At 42.5% G+C, this 22,119-nt stretch overlaps 1 protein-coding gene across 23 annotated transcripts in view; it reads right to left on the bottom strand.

The window, feature by feature from the left end:
• Positions 1 to 1,268: 1,268 nt before the first annotated feature.
• ST7 (suppression of tumorigenicity 7) overlaps positions 1,269 to 22,119 on the bottom strand; it is a 257,458-nt gene continuing 236,607 nt past the window's right edge. For 12 of the 23 annotated variants that reach the window (XM_070264225.1, XM_070264207.1, XM_070264208.1 and 9 more), the window contains 4 exons: positions 21,563 to 21,713; positions 12,406 to 12,498; positions 9,512 to 9,651; positions 7,644 to 8,705 (listed from right to left, as the gene is read on the bottom strand). In XM_070264225.1, coding sequence (XP_070120326.1) covers positions 8,586 to 8,705; positions 9,512 to 9,651; positions 12,406 to 12,498; positions 21,563 to 21,713 — 504 coding nt within the window. In that variant the 3' untranslated portion in view covers positions 7,644 to 8,585. Of the gene's footprint in view, positions 1,620 to 7,643; positions 8,706 to 9,511; positions 9,652 to 12,405; positions 12,499 to 21,562; positions 21,714 to 22,119 lie in introns of those variants that run through there. The other 11 variants (XM_070264227.1, XM_005609177.4, XM_070264224.1 and 8 more) reach the window with 2 other exon arrangements.

The following is a 22,119-nucleotide window of genomic DNA, read 5'->3' as shown; positions in this document are numbered from 1 at the left end:
CCTTCCCTGGCCCTTCTTTGCTGGAACCAACTTCTCTCCTCAGAAACATGCATACAACTTTATTTGTACCCATCGTGTATTGCATCAAATCGTTCAAGAAATCACTTGAGCACCCACTCCAGGTCAAGAGTTGTGTTGGGGGAAGAAGAGGCAAAGAGGCAACAAGGCGGACACAGCCCCTGCCCCCAGGAGCAGCTCTACTGGTGTGGGTATAGGGGTCGAACCTCTTCCGAGATGCTTTCCGAAGAGCAGGAGCCATCTGCACATCCCTGTCAGGGCTTTGCACAAAAGAGGGAGAAGCAAGAGCTGCCCAAAAGCATGAAAAACCCTTGTGCGCCTAAACATGACCTGCCCCCTTGCCTTTGCTGTTGGATGAAGACCAGGAGCTGGCAGGAAGTCCACCAGGGAAGGAGCCATGGCATGGTGTTTTCTCCACACGCTGCCTAGTGTACCGCTCACTGGGGAAAGAGTCAGGATTCTAAAGAAAAGGGAAACAAACTATGTAAGGACAGCCCGCTTTTTTTAAGCACTGGATTGAGATTTTAAATAGAGGTACTTTTCACTTCAGATAGAGGATTCAAGGTTATTTATTTTTCTTCTTTTGCCTAAGTAAAGCCAGATGCTCGGCAGGTGTGAATCATGTAGAAGGCTTTAAAGGTGGCGAGGACAAATGACTGTTTTGGTTCAGATCAGTAAAATACTCAAAGAATGCTCACACTCAAGCATCAAGAATGCAAACATGATAAAAACAACAAAAAAAGTACTCTTATGAGAAAACATTTTAAAAATGGCAATGTTGGAAAGTGGTCAGGTTCTGCACCAGAATGTTGGGTCTGTGGCTTCTTGTTAAAAGCTTTCTTCTCACAACAAATTTTCGGAAAGCAAAACCAAAATGATTCCTAGAACTCTAGTGTTGAGTTTGATTCAATGAGTAGACCTTCTGAACTGCAACAACCTGTTATGACACACATGTCTCATTTCATTCACGCTTCCTGTCATTTGTTTTGGAAGCTTTTTTTGCGCATTTGGGCTATGAGGACACGCAGTTTGGGGCTGAAAAAGATGGTACTTTCAAGCCAAAGCGATTCCATTCCCGAGTCACTAACTGTAGGGCTCCTAAGGGCCTGCTGAGAGGAGTGCCAGCAGCACAGAAAACCATCGTGTGGGCTTCAGCAGACGTGGGTCGTCAGTAAACTAAATATAAACCTGTAGGTTTACTTGGGACACCAACACTTTCAGGGTTGGAAGACACAGGAAGACACACCTGGTTGCTGCAATACACAAAAGTTTATTTTTGACTTTTTTTTCTTTTCTGAAGGCAAAATATAATAGAACTGAACATCAATGAATTTTGTACAACAAAAACAGCTTTTAATATGGAACAGACAGTCCATGAATGTTTTAAAATCTCGGAATGGCTTCCCTTTTTCAAAGTCATGCTTTCTTGCAGTCCATGAGGAGTTGGCACGAAGAGATGGTGGCAGCTCGCTGGGTGAGGTGAGGGGAAGGGCAGGTGGGCGTCCCTAGATCCGCGTCAGCTGGTGCCACAGACTGGACGGGAGGATGCTTTCCACTTTCTCCATGACAAAGTTTAAGGGGGCAAACAAAGTGCTGAGGAACTGCAAAGAAACCAGAAACGCAGGGAAGTCAGGAAAGATCTCGGTGAAGGCTGTAAAACAAACCTCTCCAACCCATGCCTGCATCTAAGTCTCTGCACTGTGGAACTCTCAAAAGGCTGCAAGTTCACATTTGTTTACAGGAAACATTGGTGCATGATCAAACCCGCATTCCAGCCCCCGCCCCCAGTGCTGACAGGTAAGGGGAGTGTCTGCCGACAGCCCTCTCCACTGCTCTGATAGCTGGCCCACGGTTCCGAGGCCTTCCGACTAACTAGTCTTCAGGATCCACTGGCTGCCCATGCAGATGACTAATGCCATCAAAAGGGATTGGTAGATGGTGGCAAGTGGGCAGAAGAGTTAAAAAAGTGGGGACAACTTAGACCACCTACTTGCCTAGCTGGGGACAGAACTCACTTTAAGTGGAAAAGACAATTTTAAAAAGTTTGTTATATGGTTGTGAATTGCTTTGGGATCCTATTGTCTCCCAAGAACCTGTGCAGCTCATGCTCATTTCTGAACTACCTGCTTGGTGTGGTGCATCATGGGAGCCTGGGGGAGGACAGCAAACTGGCCAGTCCCTGGAAGACACGTCCTTGTTGAAGAGGTGCTGATCTGAGGAGATCTGTGGGGTCTCTTTCATTTGGTTACTAAACTCCTTTCTGCTTTTCATGTAGCGAAGAATGCTCGTTAACTGTGTCTTTTAAGAAAACCAAGTACCTTGCCTGAGATACACCTAACATAATCTCAAATCTATCCTGATTATGTTTTTGTGAAGACTCAGCTTCATTCCACAAACCATCCAGCATCTGGCAGAAGAGGTGCCCTAACCAAGCCCAGCACGAGAGGGGTATTTGGACAGTTTCCTTGCTCGCTGTCTGTTCACAACCAAGGTATCATCTTGCTAGGGTTCAATACCTGGTTCTCATACTGTGGAGTCCTTTGTCCTTTGTCCTTAGCACAGCACTGTCTACTCCACCAAGAATTTCCCACAGAAGCACAGTGTAGGACACAAGGACACATGCAGAGGGAAACATGGTTCTGTAGTGAAATTATTAGACAGTGCACTTAATGAAGTTAGAACGGGTGCCTCTACTGGTCCCATGTTCCATGGACTGCGGGTTTTCAAGAAGGGGTATGGTAGGCAAGTTTCACAAATTCACTTGACCTCAGAATCTTGTCTTTTTTTTTTTTTCTGCTTTATTTCCCAACCCCCCCTGGTAAATAGTTGTATATCTTAGTTGCAGGTCCTTCTAGTTGTGGAATGTGGGACGCCGCCTCAACGTGGCCTGATGAGCGGTGCCATGTCTGCGCCCAGGATCTGAACCCTGGGCCGTGGCAGTGGAGCGCGCGAACTTAACCACTCGGCCGCGGAGCCGGCCCCACCTTCTTCTTCTTCTTCTTCTTCTTCTTCTTCTTTTTTTTAAAGAACCAGTAGAATACAAACTTGGAAGCCCTGTCACACATTAGAGCTGGACCATCAGGTGTGAGATTTGTATAAGGAAACTCAAGATAGTATAAGATTTGGAATCCTTTTCTATGTTGAGTCTTTTACATCAATTAAATATATTTACTCAGTAAGGCACTTAAGTGCTGGGTGAGATATAAAGGAGTCTAGGACAAAACTCCCACTGTCAGCAAGCTCAAATGCTGCGGGAGGCACTAAGACCTGAGCACAGCCAAGTAATAATACCAGAGAGACCACGATGAAACAGAAGAAAGAAGCACAAACAAAGCACCAGGAAGGTTCAGAAAAGGGAGAGAATGCATTGTGTTCAAAGGATCAGGAAACACCTAAAATGAGGCAACTGAAATAGACCCCAATGGATGGCTGCGATATCAAAGATAGAGATGGGGTAAGGATGGTAAGGAAAGAAATATGAGCAGGTGGGCCCTCCAGGCTCAATAAACAGAACAGAAATGGGAAAGCAGCTGGAATGACCAGACGATAATAAATAGTTGAGCTGGCTGGAGAGATAGAGGCAGAGTTCAAAAGTGCTAGGAAGAATGCTAGGGAGGGCCTTAAAGGCTAGGCTGGGTTGCAGTTAAGAAATAGGAGCCATGTTAGTACTTGAGCAAAGGTGGATGGCTCTTTCCTCAAGTGGGTGTTAGATATATGGCAACTTCTGGTAACCTTCTGAAATTATCCTTTGGTGAGTGCACAGAACCACTTGAGATGCTCACCCTACAGAACGGACTGCCTATCCTTTTCAGTTTAGAGTTGAATGCAGTTGGAAGGCATCATGGGAGATACTGGGCCCAGGAATGAGTAAGTACTTCCCAAACTGCCTCTGAAAGAGTTTGTAAAATCCTGGTTATGAGAAGATAATGTGGAACAAATCTACTGATTGCATTAACCCAACATGATAACATTATAAAATTAAAAATATATATAACACACACACACACACACACATATATATCTTTTTACTCATTTATATGTAATCAGAGACCACCAAGGCTCCATAAAACACAGCATTTGCCTCTAACACTCAGTTCCATAAAGAGAAGCGAGGTGTTGAAGTGGTCTGGATAAACCAGATTCTGACAAGGGTTGGAAGATGGGGCTCAAGGAACAAGGTGATATTGTTGGTGAAGTTATCATATCCTAAAGACTTGACCAAAAACAGATTTAGAACTGCCAAAGTTGTGACTCATGTGGGAAGGAACCAGTGAAGTATTAGCATGAACCAGTGCAGTTAGATGAAAGGCATCACTCAAAGTCTGCACTCTAGGCGACTTCATGCACTAAAACGAGGGGATATCAGGGAGTCTCAGCTTGGCAGCAGAATGAATGGAGATGTTGTTGCAAATTGGTTCAAATAAATACCTGTTTGTTTGTTTGTTTGCTTTGTTTTGGGCACTGACCTCATTTTGATAAAAAGTGGAAAAGTGAGGCTTCTGGAAATCAAGGTGAGCCTCACCCTGTTTGATGCCTGTAATTGCCTCTCTTCCCACACTGCACAGCAGGATACAGTGGGCCCTGCCTTCCTCGACTATACCTGCCCTTCTCAACAAGGTTCCACAAGAGAGTTAAGTCCCAATGCCTCCAATATACATGATGATTTACTGCTCTCCCTCACATCTAGAATGTGTTATCCTTGGGAGAAGTGAGAAAAGAATCCCTTGAACCTTTTCACCTCAGTTGAGGTGTGCATCCCTGATTACTAAGCTACCTTCCTCCTTAGCACCCGTTCCCACATCCCCCTCCCCACCCCTCAGCCACAGGGAAGAGGCAGACAATGTGACGAGTCATCTGATGCTGCTAAGCCCTTTCACTTAGTAACCAGATAAAGGTCAGTGGCTTTCATCAGGAGGTATTAAAAAAAAGAAAGTTTGGTGGAACCTGCCTTGCTTGGGATGCTGATTTACATTTCTTCACGTTTGAAAATCAGTCAATACTCTGGCCAGAGACTCAACCAATGCATACAGAGAAACAGCAGTTTCACTCATAGACTTGGGAAATTTATTGCCTGAAAAGTTAAGTCTGAATGAGCAACACCAGGCAACCCTGGAACAGCTCATCTATCTCAATGTCTAAAACTTCTGTCCAGAGGGCAGAGATACACGGTCCAAAATGCACCATAATTCAATCAGTGTCTTGTGGTGAGAAAAAGCAACTGAACTAATAAAAAAGAGAGAGTGACACTTCAATCGCCTGATCCTCCTTTTCCCCAAACACCATTATTTAGAAGAAGGTCATGGCTCCCAACGTGCTTCGTTAACATTCAAAACGCCTCTGCTTATCTGAATAAGTTCCAGGTGCCCTATTGCAATGAGACAATTGACATTTCACTGTAATCAATATCAGACTTCAAAGAGGTCAGGGCCTATAAGTGAAGATGAGAGTCAGAAGTCAGGGGGCTCCGTCTCAGGGAAGGAGAGAGACCAGAGGAGGAAAGACAGGGCCCTTCAAAGCAGAAGGGGTCAGAATGCTGACATTCCCACATTCTGTGAGGGGCTGGGTTTGGAATGATAACTTCTTTATATGAGCAACCTTATCTTGGTAACCAAACATTCTAGGAAGAGTTAGTCCTAAGTCATTGAGGTAGATTAGATTAGGGAGGAAAGCCAGTTGAAGCCTCTCATTTTACTATTTTCCAGTGGTTCACACTCCACTGTGGCCTGCCTTGCTGGCTGCATATCAACATGTAAACACGCTGGAGAGTTCCCAAGCTGCTTGTGGCCTGGAGGGTGGCAGTGCAATCTCTCCGCATCTACTAAAAGTCATTATCCCAGGGCCGTTATCTCAGACGAGGGCTGAGAAAATCATTTTCACAAGCTGCAAATGGTCTCAGGCAGCCTATAGAGTGGCTGTGGTAACCTGTGGGGGCTTCATGAGGGGCCTAATGAAGTGGCAAGGGTGAAAATGTGGAGAAGACTCTGGGGGCGGGGTGGGGGGGAGCAGGCGAGAGATGGGGCTTGTCTCCTTCAGGCCATCCATCTTCCTTCCCCATGAAGTCCCTCCAGACATTTTGGAAACTGCTAAATCTTAATGAAGAGCAAGATGAATGTGATCCTCCAGACAGAGGTTTAAAAGCAAATTTATCTAAACTACATTTGAAAAATATGAGTAACCAAGCAAAACACCACACCTTGGTAGAGAATAAAATACGAAGACTGTAAAGGCAAGTTTATATTTTATTCAATCACTTGATCCTAGACGCAAAACCAAAGCTTTGGAAACATTAAATGAGGAGAGTGGCCGTTTGTCTAACATAGGTAATGAACACACTCTCCGATGTTCTGGAGGCTGTGCAGCCGTTCGTGGAGAACACCCAGTCATATGCTATGTAATGTCCTCCATTCTTCCCAATCTGCTCCCTGGTTAAGGCAGTTTTAGGCAATTAGTCATTTCATTCAGTATAGTGGTTCTCAGCCCTGGCTGCACCCCCACATCACCTGGGGACCGTCTGAAAACTCAGATACCCACGCTGTGCCCCAGATCAATTAAGTGAGAGTCCCCGTGGGGAGGGAGGACAGACATCAGTAATTTTTAAGCTCCCTAGATGATTCCGAGGTGCAGCCAGGGCGAAACCACTGATTCCTAGAAAGCTTTCGCCTCACCAGCTCTGACAGCACACCATCTACCTGCAAAAGGCTGCTCAAAGTTTTGGCTTTCTTGAGATTGGTGTTCCTGAAAGGAAACGTGGTCCTCAACCCCCATCCTCAGAATCTGCTGGGGTCCTTACTAAAAACAGATTCCAGGTGCTAGCACTCAAGATTCTGGTGGCGGGGCCAGGTGAATTTTATGCACGCTAGAGGCTGAGAAGCTCTGTTCTGATGCAAAACTCCCACCAAGTGCTATTTGTTCATATAATGAAGAATACTAGGCCAATGACAATGACTTCTACAGATATGCTTTAAAAAAAAGTTTAAGAGAGGAACATAAAAGGAGGAACAGTAATTGTCTAATGTTGTAAATGTATTCTTATTTTAAATTTTACTAAGTTACACTCTAATCTACTCAGACTTTTGGCAACTACTTTTACTTAGAAGTTGACTTGAGAATAGAAGAAAATAATAAAAAGCATGGGTCCATTAACTAGGGAGCATCCAGGGAGGCAACTTGGGTGATACTGGGTTTAGAAATCATATCATGTACAGAAGACTTAAGGAAATTTAAGATATTCTGCCTAGGGAACATAGAAGGTAGAAAGTTAGAGGTGAGAGGTGGCCAAGAATATATTAGCTGTCTTAAGAATTTGCAAGAGGAAGTAGACTTGTTCACTATAGTTTCAGAGGGTAGAACAGGAACAATAAGTGAAAATTACAGGGAGGTAGCTTTTATCAGTATAAAGAAGAGATCCGAGTGATCCAAAAATGAAATGGGCTTCCCTGTTGAATAGGTGAACTCCCCATTGTGAAAGTATTGAAGATGAGTCCAGATGACCTCCATCATGTTACTGTTGAAGGCAATCTGTTTAAGGTACCTTTCAATTCTGAGTCCATAATTATAAAAGAAGAGAAGAGATGCTAAGCTGTATCTGATTTTTACATTGATTCTTTCTGCAGAAACCACTACCATTTATTTATTTAATAATCATTTATTGAAAACCTACTATGTGCAAGTTACTGTGCAAAGCTTTGGGGATACAGAGATAAGGAAGACATAGTTCTGCTCTCAAGGAGCTCACATTCTAAAAGGGAGACAGACAAGTTTTCAACAATTATAGTACAATACAATAAATGTGATAATATAAGTATTCATGGAATACTGTGGGATCATGGAGGAGAGACATCTAACTCAGCTTAGGAGAAACTTAGAAAGAAAGCTGAGTATAAAAGAACGAAGAGGCATTAGTAGAGTGGACAAGTCAGGGTGGTGATGGGAAAGGGCATTCCATGCAGCGCAAACAGCACGTGCAAAGGCACTGAGCTACACAAGAGCCTGGTGCATCTGGGAATGGTGAGTAATTCACTATGGCCCAAGAGTAGTGTCTGTGCAAAAGTTGGGAGGGATGAGACTGAAGAGGCAAGCAAGGCCAGATCATAAAGGACCTTGCATGCTATGCTAAAGAGCTGGGACTTTATCCTGAAGATGGTGGGAAACCACTGGAGAAATCCAAGCAGGGAAGTGACATGCTTAGACTTGCAATTTAGAAAGATCATTCTTGTGTCAGTAGGAGAAAAAGACTGGCAGAGGATAAGACTGGAAGCAAAGAGACCAGTGAAGACTCTTGCAGGAGGCCAGGCAAGAAATAATGAAGATCTAAACTAAGAGAGGCCACGGGGAGAGAAGGAGGGGAAGAAGACGTGAATTATATTTACTGAATGTAGTGGCTTAAGAGGTTAGGCCCGACAGGGTGTGGAAGCCAAGACAGACGGGATGTGGGGAGGGAGAGAGGGAGCTTGGGAGGGCTGCTGAGTTTCTGGTTGAGCAACTGAGCGGATGGCAGTGCCACTGGCGGAGGTCAGGAATACAGGAGGAAGAGCGGTTTTGGTGGTGGGGGAAGAAGGGTGATGAGTTCAGTTTTGGAAATGTTGAGATTGAGGTGCCGGTGGGATTTCCAGTTCATCTTCAACACGCATGAAAATACTCTTGCAATTCCAGTCCCTGAACTCTGCCGAGCAGAAAATGTCAATCATCTGGAAAGGGATTAAATCAACCCAGCCAAGTTAGAAATCATGCTTTCTGACTCCATTCGCCTTGAAATCAGAATGGAGTTCCAGGGGAATAATTGATACACTTTTCCTTATTCCTTCTGTTTGAAACTCATCTGTGGCAAAATCAGTAAATTTATCCTCACTGCAAGTGCAGTTTGAAATGGTCAGTTTTCAACAAGGAAACAATGGTTCTTGGCTGTCAGTACAAATGGCTTTTCTTATTAAAGCTCTTCTCCACACCCCTTCTTAAAGACTCTTACTGGCTTTCCATATTTCTATATGTTATGTCTGTATACTTTTTAATACTACAAGCCCTTCACACCCTCTCACTTCATTCTCCAAACAAGCCAAACGTTTGTAGCCATTAAAATTTTTTTATTTAAATTTTTGAACATGTAAATCTCATCCTTCTTGAAGGAAAGACCCACAATTCTAAAGATGAGAAATAACGTCATTCAATTTATACAAAACTGAACAATTTCCCACACGTTTTTCATTTGCTAGGATTCTCTTAATTATTTATTTAATCCTTTTAGATCTCATGCTTTTTTTGGAAAAAGAATTTTTTTTGTGCGAAATGAGGCAAGGCATGCATTAACAAACAACCTACACTTTCTCATTTGACCTTCAACCTTTCGATCCCACTGATGATAATGAAAATTAAACAGTGAGCAAATGATCAATAGAGGCACGTCCATTTCTACACGACACTCCCTCAGCTCTCTCCTGCTGCCCCCCCTTGGCTTTCCCTGCCCCTCCCAGAGGCCTTCCTCTAGGCAAATACTCACAGCTTTTGCGAAGACCCCCATAAGTTCTGGGAACTGATGTGTCAGGAGGGCCAGCATGGCTGTGAAGGAACACAGTCCAGCAGTAAAGAGAATAAAGAAGGGAAGCTCTTTCTTTGGGTAAACTGAGACTTCATGGAAAGCTGTGGAGAAGATCAAAAGGGAATTATTAGGGCTGGAATAAAACGCATTCTCAGGGAAGTTTCTACACATGGGACTGACTCTTCAGAGCTTTGGCTGAAGCCTGTTGGAAATGAAAAGTGCAGGCACTTGAACAAACCAGAGCCAACACTTGAGCCAGCCTCTGGCTGCCTATCTGCTTCTCCCGAGTCCATACTCAACCCTCGGCACTCTACCTAGGGGCATGATAGGGCTAACATGGGAATGTCACACATTCATGGGCAGGGACAGTAACACCAGCTATGCCTAATAAACAGTATTCCTTTATCAAAAGCAGACAGAAAAACAAACCTTTATTCCAATTATAAAACACATGTTCATTGTATAAAACCCAGAAAATCCAAAATCAAGTATACTGGAAAAAAAAATCCTCTCTCTAGATTTTCACCTTCCTCTAATTTTTTAATCATTATATGGGTGATAATAGTTTATCTTGTATTTTCTTCCTGGAACACTCTAAGTATGTCGATGGAGGGTGCCGCCTTGCCAGAGACATTCAGCTGGGCCACTCAATCTTCAAGGGTTGGGGAGCAAGGCTGTGAGGGTCATCTGGCAAAATTGTAGGAGATTCTTGATGACAAATATACTTCCAATAACCACCAAAAAAATAAATAACTGGTGCTCTTTAGAGCACCTTTCATAACTTTTAAATTTCAAACATTGAGTTTGGGGAAACCACAAAGCTGTGGCAGAAAAGCCGAGGGAATGGACTCCCCGGCTTTCTGCTCGAGGTGTGGCTGTCTGTGACCTGGGCCAGTGGGCGTGCTGATCAGGGGAGAAAGGGGCTGGCCTGTGCAGAAGAAAACACCAACTGTGGGGGCCCAGGTGGCGGGGAGCCATGACACTGCATGTGAGCGATACTCCACTCAATCAAGTGCTCCAAGAAGGACCAAGTGCTCCATTTTCCTCAGGAAATCCAAGATCTAAAGGCCCTTCCTCAGCCATGCAGCTCGCATGACTTAGAGCCCTGAACACTAATCCACTTTGCTGAAACTGAGGGAGGAGAGGAGCAGGGAGGGACAAAGCACAAATAAGCAGGTGCACCTGAATCCAGGGAAGTCTCCCCACTAGGGTTCAAAGGCAGGATGCGAGTGCGCAGGGCCGACTGTGGCAACGACGACACTTTCAATGTGCAAAATGTGGGTAGCATTTAAAGTAACCGACCCTCTCTATATCCTCACCATCCTCACCATCAACCTCCAACCCCCAAAGGATTGCGAGGGGAGATCAGACTCGGACAACTGCATCCAATTAAATAAGTGTGACCTATAATTTTCTATTTCAGGCTTATAAAGATTATTCCCATAAAATTTCTTTTAAGAACTGTAATCTTGTCCTAATAGTGAATCTATCTCCATGGAAACTTAATTGGACTCAATTAAAACATTTTAAAAGTGTACTTTTCAGAAAACGGCCTTTCTTACCAGAAAATGGAAACTTTAACAAGGATCTCCCTGAAGGGGGAGTCAAAAGGTAAAGTATGGGCCCGTAACAGGGATTTCTGGAATCAAACCTAACGTAGTGTGAGGCACCAGACCCTTTTCCACAACAAACCTCAGACAACGAGGAAGAACGCATCACTGGGATCTCCCAGTTCGCTAAGCCACAAATCTAACGTTGGGCCTGGAAGCAAGGAGACAAGTGCGCTCCCTCCTGCTCCTTCAGTCTGAGACAGCCACTTGTTTTGCACCCAGACCCCACCACGTTGGAGATTTATGACTGGCTCCATAAGGTTGGCATTGGACAATTTACTATGTACCCAGGGCTCCAAAGTTACACTATTCCTCTGGAAAAGCATTTAAATATGTTATAGCTATGAGCTATGATATAACTGGGGCTGGTAAAGAGGAGTGGGTGGCAGGAGAGAGGATGGGGAAGAGAGAATAGCCAAATTCGGAGCTTATTATCTGAGGGAGAAAAATATGTCCTAAGTCAGGGCCACATGAAGAGGCTGGACACGATCCCTGTACACAGTACGACTTGATAATAACTAGTTAGCAGGAATTGTCAAAACAATGTTGTATTACAGTAAACCAAATCATACTTTCCACATGTGGTGTAGGCCAGCAGACTGCTAGCTCATAAAGCAGTCGAGGGCAGGGTTCCCCTCTTTGTGCTGGATACAGCGCTGAGGTTGCACGTGTGCTCTGCACATGTTACATCAACGCACTACGTGCAATCCACGAGATGCTCACGGGAAATCCCTCTGGCCAAGAGCATTGCATCACCACAGAGAGCACCCGCCCTTCCCCACGACTCCGCCTCTGGCAATGATGCCAGCGTCCTGGTGCTGCCCTCCCATCCGTGACTCATCTGCAGCTCCCTCTGAAGTCAGTGCTTCCTCTTCAAACTCCAGTCTGTGCAGACTGCATCTGACCAGCTAGGGAGCTCAGGAAGAACTGTGCACAGTGGACCAGCCCAGCGAACATCAGCCCCAAACTAGGGGTCTCTGTGCTCAGTCCAACCAGTATATGATGTCTCTTCATTTAAACTGCAGTCCTCTGGGGTCTTTCCCTTCGACGAATTGGGAAAGACTTGCAGGGGCAGGAAGCCAAACCCACTCACATAACTCACTTTAATGCATATGCTATCAAATGAGGACAGGGTTTGGGAGGAGAGCAATAAAAGGCAAGGGACATTATAAACATTTCTCATCCCCACCTCTTCCCATCCCCACCCTCACTGGCTGAAGAGGGGAATGCAAAGGTGAGACTTACAGGGCAGCAGCTCTCGGTCTGCTGTTTCTGTACAGATTGGGTAAGGATAAAACAGATGCCCCTTTTCCAAGGGATAGGGGATCATCCGAAAAGCTGAAAAGGAAAGACATTACATTAGAGGTTCAATATTTGTCTCATATCTTCTCAACTTCAAAAAGGGACTTTTGTGCATTTTTATAACGGTGAACACTTCTACAAATAACTCCCAGAAAGGATGCAAGACTTACCCAAACTCTGAGTCATGTGCCAGATAAACTGTCAGAGATGCATTATGATGCATGACTCACACGTTAATCTCACACTATATATTCTGGGCAAACCTCACAAAACTGGGCGGGGGTGCAGAGGAGTAGGGAAGCCATCAATTCCAATGCCCAGGGTTTCCTCATCTACAAAATATTATTAAAATGTCATAAGCACTAATTCACTATAGCTCAACTGATGGTAATAATGCAAACCTGGATTGAAATGCTTCCCCAAGAAGCAAATGTGGATTGACTTGTTGGAGCCTGTTACAGATGTACAAATATGAAAGGCATTCTACCACGTCGATTTAAAAAATACATCTAGGTGGATCAGAATTCCAACCAAGATGGATAAAAACAAAAATCTAAAAATGTATGACTTGGGAGGTATTTCTAAACTTTATGAAACTTTTAAATCTTCACTATCACGTGGGGAAAAAATGGATCTGGAGAGATTGATTATCTGTATTTTGATGATGTCAGGCCACCTAAATTCTGCTCTTGTGGCATCAGATGATATTAGGTCTCACCTTGAATTATGGCTTTCCAATCAATCCATCCCTGCTCATGATCACATGTGTTACTCTCCCTGTTACCATGTCATCAGCATGTTAGTCTCACGGTTCCTATGAACAGTGCTCACGGAGGTAATTTTTCTTCAACAGATGTCCTTTAACTACAGTACGCTGTAGATATGAAATACAAAAACTATACCCTACACTGGGGGTGTAAGATAAAAATCCTTGCCTTCATGTGTGTCAAAGAGGGGTGGTGGCAACACAGCAAACTTTTCAGTCTTAAATGCTATATTTCAAGGAACTGTAGTTACATCTCAGCTGTGTAATTACCTAAGCCTTCTCAAAATGCTGTCAATGTACATATTTATCTTTTGCATACTTATTTCAAACAGGAATCAGAAACAAAGAATGTTCTCCCTCACAAGAAATGACAGGGTTCCATTGTAACCAGCATCAGTGCACATATGGTATTTATTCTGGTGTCTGAATATTATTTAAAAGTAAAAACATTATGTATGTGATTCCAGCATTTGGAATGCAGTCAATCTACACCACAGTGGTATCACTCTGAGGTTACAGCACATTGCCACGGAGAATATAAATCACTATAAACGTGGGATTAGAGCAGAGCCAGTTTGCTGGCAGTTTGCTGAGGTAAAAATGTTATCAATTTTCCTCTTGCAACAGAAACCTCTTAAACAGAGATTAAAACATTAAAAACACCCAAGACTTTAACTCTTCTTAAAATAAAAGGCTCACCCTAGTTCAATCAGACCTTTTCTTTCACGCAAACAAAGATGACTTTTGCCCGCTAAAACGAGCAAGAGACGAGCTCCCTGCACAGGTTGTTAACACACAAAGATCACTCGAAGGAACCATCATCTCTCTCCATAGAACTAGGCTTGCAAGAGAAGAAAAAAATCTACAAAACCTAAAAACCCTTTTAGTGCATTTATAGGATACACTGAAATCTCTTCTGGGAAGCAGTGCATTTAAATTTAAACTGCAATACGGCAGGATTTTAATACCATTTCCCATAAATGATGGCTGCTATGAAAGCATTCCAAAAATGTGGAAAAACCTACATGGAAGTTTCTTTTTTTTTTTTTAGATCCAGATTCTCCACGTGCAACAGGGCTGCTGCAATTAAGAATCTGTTCGGGTTCATATGATATAAATAAACTCTTAGTTTTCAAAGTGGCTATAAATTTGAATGCTAAATTTTATTCAAAATTGAAGTCAGTTTGCACTTCAGGGAACAATATTTTAAATGAAATAAAGGAATGCAAGATCTTGAGAGTGTTCAACCATAGAAATCAAATGGTTGGTTGGTATCTTTTCAGTCAGATGCCAAATTTTTTTCACTCTAGTATTTGGCATGCATCCAGAATCTTGTGCATCAGGTTAGTCTTTTTTCTTCTTCTAATCAGTTCTGGTCTTTTTGGAGAGGGTGGAGACATTGATTATATACAACTTAAAAAAGAATACACACATACACATGCTGCATGGTCCTCCCTCCACCAAACACCCATGACTGTAAAGATGCTTATGGTGTTCTTAAAATCTCTCTTTCTCATTTCAGTTGTCATGTACGTCGGGTTCATAAAATCATACTAAGAATTTTGGCTTCAATAAACAAAAGCAAATACAATTTCTGTTTGCAATTTTATCCTTTACCCACCCTGTTGTGCATGGTCCAGCAAAGTGTGAGATAAGCAGAGGAGGTCTGGAGAAAACGGGAAGAGGCACTGCATAAGCCTTGCCAGCTTCACCTCCCACCTCCTGGTCCCCTTCACTGCAAAGACAACTGTTCCACGAGAACCTTGTGCCTTCAGCTGCATGTCCAGAAATTTTGCAAGTGCAAGTAGTAACACACTGATTTGGCAGCAAATAAGGATGGAAACAAGGTCATCTGATCTATTTTACGAATTTGATCTATTTCATGAGTGACTACAAACCTCCTAAAAATCCTCATCAGAAAAAACACACATTTCAGAAGACATGTATTTGGTTCAAAACAAAACAAAACAAAAAGCTGGGCCACTCAGAGTTGATACATGGTACACAAACGGCATCTCTGCATTTTCCTCTGTGGGCCATCTCCTGCCCTTCCTTGATTGCTGTCGCGCCTTTGTGGAAGGGGTGAAATGGAACTGGGAATTAGTTAATGGACACCTCAGGCCCTCCACAGTGAGGTCCGAGGCATTACACTGCTGCCTTCTATCTCTGACCAGACACATTTTCTAGGCTCCAAGTCTACTGGTGCTGTGCCCATCAGTGACCTGCCACCTATACTGAAGAAAGAACCAAAGAATGGACAGAAGGATGGATACATAAACTAATTAATTCCCAATTTTCCCAGCTATTTCCAATGACCTTTCCCCCTACCCACTACATAGACAAGGATAGAAGGTAATGTTTGATATTTGGCTTGTCTATGTTGCCTTTTCAAAGAGGATCTCAGAGAACTTTATACAGGGAGATTACATGTAACAGTGAGAACTGGATTTGAATCCCAGCTGGATCTTGTCAAAATGTATGGGCCTTCCTCATGATGAGGGATGAAGGTGAGCAACGCACATACTGCTCGGCACTGACGGAGCTCACCCAGGCTAGGAAACAGAGGATCCAATACCACGAAAGTAAGTGCGAAAGCTCCCCCATGCTGTGCACATCGGAGAGGGGAGCAGTGGAGGTGACACCTAAGGATGAGTCGAAATTGACCAGGTAACAACTGTATGACTTTGGGTGGGTCATTAATCTTGACCAGGTAACAAGTGTATGACTTTGGGTGTGTCCAGTCTGTCCATCTGTAAAAATGAGAACACCACGGACCTCAAGAGGCTGTTAAAGGGACTAAGTGTGAGAGCAGAGATCAAGGTATCTAAACACAGTGCCTGACTGCTCAATAAAAGTTAGTTTTCTCTTTACCTCCCTTTTCTACTAAACCCGAAGTTTCTACTTTCTCTATCAGGTCATACTCTAGCGTGTAAGTAAAAATGGTGCTTGTTTGTAAACAATTAGAAGTGAAAACAACAGAACAGAAAATTATCATCAAAATACAAATTTTATGTTCTCATTTTGACTAAAATGTAGGTAACGGGCCATAAAGGCTGTCTGTCTTTTGTGAGGCATTTGGGCACAACAATAAAGAAAATTCAAAAGTCAAAAGCCTGGGTTCTGATCCATATTCTTTCACTATCTAATTATGTGGGGTTGAGTAGATCACTTTCCCCTGGTTAGATTGAATGATGTTCCAATCCAATTCTGAAGGGAAGTTCTGGAGTTTTATAGCAGATTCACTAACTTGTAACATTCTGTTCCTGCTTGTACTAGTACTGTTTGTAGCCACGCTATATATTATATACATATGTGTGTAGTGTATGTATGTATATGAGTATTTACACACACACATATTCATGTTTCTCTCAAAGCATTTCAAAGTCTTAATCATCTTGGTACCCCCAACACAATGCCTAGCACAAAGGAGAAACTCAGTAAATATTCACTGAATAAATAAATGAATAAATTAATGCACAATCAGGAAGAGACAGAATTTTCCCTTTAAAAACTCAGGTGGATCCAAATTATGGTCAGTCACTGAGACTGATAACTGAGAGGAGCAAGCTGGTTCTACTGGGCAGTAGGTGGGGAGGCATCGTGCAAGATCTGGAGACCGGCTATTGGTGGAAGTTAGTCATGACCAGGGGACTTCAGCTGACCATCGCTTTCTCCCAAATTATAAAATTTAGCCCTAGATCTATGGGGTGAGGGGTGGGGGAATCTCTCTTTAGCAGTCCAAAAGGTGCCAGCTGTTCGAAGGAAAGGTTTGGTTAGAGGAAATGCCCTAAGGACCATATTGTACAGCAAGCAGCATTTACCATTAGGTTCAAAGAGAATAAATTAGAATCATAATCTCATCCTATGCTTCAACAATGGGCCATTTTCTCCTCTCAAAGGAAATACTCTGCTTTAGTCCCCCTAAAAACACCACCTTCAAGTCTTATACATTATTTAGTGAATTCTTTGGGGAAAAAAATCTCCAAAAGAAAATAAAGAGTCTTACTTGGTCAAGTGGAAAAAATTGAAACAAAGAAAGGCTAAGTGATTTACCCCACGGCATACTAGTCTTCTGATACGTAGAACTAGAAAATTAAATCTTAAAGTTCACAGTTGTGGCCAGCAGACTACCCTGTGTCATGTGTTATAAAATAAACATAGCCAAAACAGAGCCTTGAAAATACCAAGGCAGGAGGGAGATAAGGCCACATCAGTAATTAATACAGGTAAAACAGAAGATGTGCCACTTCAAATAGGGCCCCCTAGGGTGCAATACCATTGTAAATAAGACAGTTCAAATGAGGTCCCTTATTCATATTTGCTTTTTATATTCAACTCATACCTGCAGTGGTGTGCGTGTGTGTGCGCGCGTGTGCATGCATGCGTGCACGTATGGACAACCAGAACCGACAGTGTTTAACATAAGTATAATTCAGATAAGGTGGCAGCTGTGTAATGAACTAAGGAACATATTTTTAAATCTTGTAAATTAAAACTTTTCTCCTTTCTTGATTATCTTGACTTTGAGGAACATATTGTGTAATTTCAGGGGCTGAGGCAGTGATGAATCAAACATTTTAGAAACCTTTGAAATGCTGATGTATTTGTGGTTGAGGACTCAGTGTTTTTTTTTTTTAAACCACCATATGTTTCAAACCCAAACAATCTCTGCCATGAATCAGCTGGACTTTGGGGTTTTATCAAAAATGTGAGTTATTTAAGCCTGATTGGTGGGAAATTCATTTAATCCCACAAGATGACTAATGCTCCAACATAATAAACTCATTAAAAAGCAAAGCAAAATATAGCCCATCTCCACCCCTAACCAACACTTTTGACAGAAGTAAGAATTTTTTAATCTCTGAAAGACTAAAATAATACTCATTTTTTTAACATGGAAGGTGAAATTGGGTACTGTTACCTTCCTCTCTGAATTGCTTTCCTAATGAAAAGGGGAAATTGGAAGGGAGTTGGGGAACGGCCTTAAAATTCAGAATGAAGAAAAAATGATGTAAAGGAGAAAACCTAAACTATGAGGCTGGAGATGTCAAAAGGCGCCACCACGTGGTGCCCTGGAGGAAGCGCAGCTTCCTGCGCTCAGGGTAAGGCTGTCTAGGGGAGGCCCGCTGACCTCTTGAGAGGGAGAGGGAGAGGGAGAGCGAGCGGTCCACGTACTGCAGCTGCCCTCAGCGCAACTGCCCTGAAGCCCACCAACCTGACCTGCGGCGATGGCATTGAATATCATCAGTGCTTCACAGTTTTCAAAAACTGGGTAAGTTAAGTAAATACCACTGTGAGCAGCCGAGTCCGAATTCTAATCCAAGTTTTCTGATTTAAAATCCAGAGCCTCCATTTAATTTAACTTAGAATGCACACAGATCTAGAAGTGATATCAAAAGATTGCACACAATTGTCTGAAGTTGGAGTGGTAATTCTTTCTTCTAAATTGCATGACAGATTTATAGCTTTATTTTTAAAAAGGACCAAAACTGTTCGTAACGAAAGAGTCTTTTTCTAAATATATACTATTATATACACATACACACATATATACACATACATATTTATGCTTGTAGAAAATATAATGCTTGCCGTATAAAATTGGAAAAATACAAATATGAAGAAAAAAATCACTTATAATCCACTTAAAGATGTATTTATTTCTAGTCTTTTCCTTTGTTTACATATAAAATTTATTTTTGTAAAACTGGGCTCATTCTACATTTAAAATGTTTTAATTCAATATTCAATAACAAAAATATGATTCCATATAGAATCATTACCTTTCTAAACCCTAGAGAAGGAATAAGTATACCCCAGTGCGTAAGTAGTGATGTAAATTGAGGGCTTCCAAGCAAATGCTTCAGAGATGACTGATCCTCTTATCCTTAATCTATTCGGGAAAGGCCTACACAGCTGCTATTACAGGTGAGAGCAGTGTAGAAAAAGTGAACTTGGGTTTACATCCTGGCTCCTACCAACAGAGGCTGCAGGACATCCAACAAGTCGCTCATCTCAATGAATCTGTTCCTCTCTTGAACAGCTGAGATGGCCCCCTCTCAGAACATTATCAGGAGTAGTACATGAAGGAATGGAATCACAAACCCTCTGTACACGCAGTTATACAAACATTCTTCAAGGTTCTTAGTATTCTCCCAGGCAGTTAGTACCTAGGAAGCACTCTCACGGTTCTCTTTTCAAAAACTGAACAGCAGTGTAACTTCCCTGGAGTGATCCTATTTACCTGTAAGGATCAAATGCAGAATTTCCTTTTCCTATAGGTCCCTGACTGCCTTGTCATAGTGTTTTATGTCTAAAAATTCACCTCCTCTTTTTATTCTAATAAAGTGTTCTGCCCATCTAACTTGAGGTAATTACATTCCCCCAACATTGCTACCCTGCATGATTTTGGAGCTCACTGTGTCACTTCACATTTCTTGAAATCTCATTGTCCTTCCCAGTCGATCCAGAGCATCTCCCCACTGTTATTTGATTATACAGGTAACTGATTTCTAAACAGAATTTCCAGTTATTCCTCATGGAATTTTTATTTTTTTTATGGTTATGCCATTCCTAACACCATGTCTCTATCACTTGTTGCCCCATCCCTCTTCTCATCCTTTCTATTGGACTAGTAACTTTCTTATCAATCAGATCCAATTGATAAGGTTCCATTACTCTGTTTCCAAGATGCCAATCTACAACTATGTTCTTATTTGGCAGGCCAATTTGTTCATTTAATTTTTCCACAACTAACACTAGGAAGGCCTCTCATGTTCAATCTTGTTGGGCTTTTTCTGTCTCTTTCTCATGTTTAAATAAAAATTCCTTTCGTCTCGTCTGGATAGAACACCTTAATTGCAACAATAAGCCCCAGTGAGACAGGACTGTATACATGCCCACACACGCCCTGAGTAGAGTGTGCTCTGTCTTAGCATATCCAAATACCAGGACCAGGACACCTGCAGTGTTATTCCACTTAGACAGTCGGGGCGGGAGCACTGATCAAGTCAACATCCCTCAAGGTACAAACAGTAAATTATTTAAGTAGACCAGCTGTTAATTCTCTAAAGAAATATTCTCAAAACAACTAAACAAAAAACTTTCAATCAACTTGGGTCTCACCTCTGTCAACCTACTTTACCCACTCCTCCTTGGCTGCCCCCCTCCCTTCCTGCACCAGTTTGGACTCCTGCTGGGTTAGGAAAGGGCAGGAAAAGGCAAGAGCAGAAGATCATCAAAATGAAAGTGAGAGCAGCAAAGATTAAGCAGAGTGAAAGGTATTAAAAAGACATTCGTTTGTGAGGCTGATCAGAGTAGGAATGAATTAAGAAAAAATTATCAGAAGACTCTAATATTTGTTTTGTTTCCCCATAAGAGGAACCCCCCGCCATGCTACATGTTGCACTTGCTTTGCTTAAATTATTTATAAAAGAGTATCAACACACATGTTGTCCAATAATCCATAGTCTTGGGCCTTTTCCCCTAATTTATATTCTCCCAAACAGTCCCACCACTTAGCATTTCTTCACACAGGGTCCTTGCTTATAATACTGTCCTAACTCTTCAAGGCTTGGTTCAAATCTCATATAACCCATAAGGTTACCCATGACTGCTCCACCCCATAGACCTCTCCCTTCTGAAAAATCCCTGGGCAGCTGATACATGCTGCTGGTTACTCCTCCCAACTAGCCGAGATGCTTCTTCAGGGAAGGGAGTATGTCTCACCCACCATTAGAGCCTCTTCTCCTTACACAGAATGATGGTACCTAGCACGTCCTCAGACTGATTTATCCCTACACCCATCTAACAGGCATTTATCCATTAACACACAGATGCTACATCTGCCACGAAACACTAGGGTCCAATGGCCACCGCTCTGGTTCTGAAGCATAACTGCTGCTTCTTTGTGTTTGGCCAACCTAGCTCCAGCAGAGGATAACTGTGGCTCTTTAGCTAACCATCCCAGAGAGGCCATCCAAGTGGTAATCAGAGCCCAGCAAGAGGTCTAACCCCATGCCAAAGATTCCCATGATGCTGAGGGGCTGTCCAGGTCTCCAAAGAGAGTTTTCTAGAACAGTCCAGATTCATCCCTTTCATTGTATAAACTTGCCTTTTTGAGCTGTAGAGATAGCATCACCAGAGGAACACCCACCACCACTGGGGAACTGGAGAGCCTAAGTAATTAACCATCTCTCACTGATGGACCATCGCAGACAAAAAGAGCTATAGATATGCAAACTTTCATTATTCATCATGAATACTCAAGGAAAAACAGTTTTAGCATCTTTTCATGCTCTTAAAAAAATGTTTCAAAGAAAGAAAATTACTTACTGCCTTCCCATGTACAATGCAAAAGATTCAAAGCCCCTTCCACCCTCTTCCAGTGTGCCAGATGAAAGAAGGCATATGCTATTGCTTCACTGTCCCCTCTCTTCAGGATATGTTCTGGGGGTAGGATTAAGCTTTTCATTTCTAGTAGGTACTGAAATAAAAAAGGCAGGAGACAGATGTGTTAATACACAGTAATTTGGAATTCAATATTGAAAACAGAGAGGTTGATTTCTCTAAAGTCACCACTCATAAGCATTTCATCAAACCTGCAACCTCATTATTGCTTTTGAAGGCAATTACTCAAACATCCAGCAATTCAAATTTTGCCGACAGATAATTAGCCTTGTACTAGGTTCCTACAGTGAAGATCACAGGCTTTCAAGCTAAGATGCTCTAATCAAAAAAATATACATAAACTCAAACAGCAAGAGGGAAAATTGAGACAACACAATAATTTGGTATAACTTTGTAACCAGAATGAAAATATATATAACAAACACAAAAATGTTAAGACGTCATATGACTAAACCAATTGCACTACAGACTTGACCAGAGAT

The sequence above is a fragment of the Equus caballus genome, chromosome 4, assembly GCF_041296265.1.
Source record: "Equus caballus isolate H_3958 breed thoroughbred chromosome 4, TB-T2T, whole genome shotgun sequence".
In the NCBI taxonomy this organism is placed as follows: domain Eukaryota; kingdom Metazoa; phylum Chordata; class Mammalia; order Perissodactyla; family Equidae; genus Equus; species Equus caballus.
The sequence above is the reverse complement of the archived record's forward strand: the minus strand, read 5'-3'. Positions and strand labels throughout refer to the sequence as shown.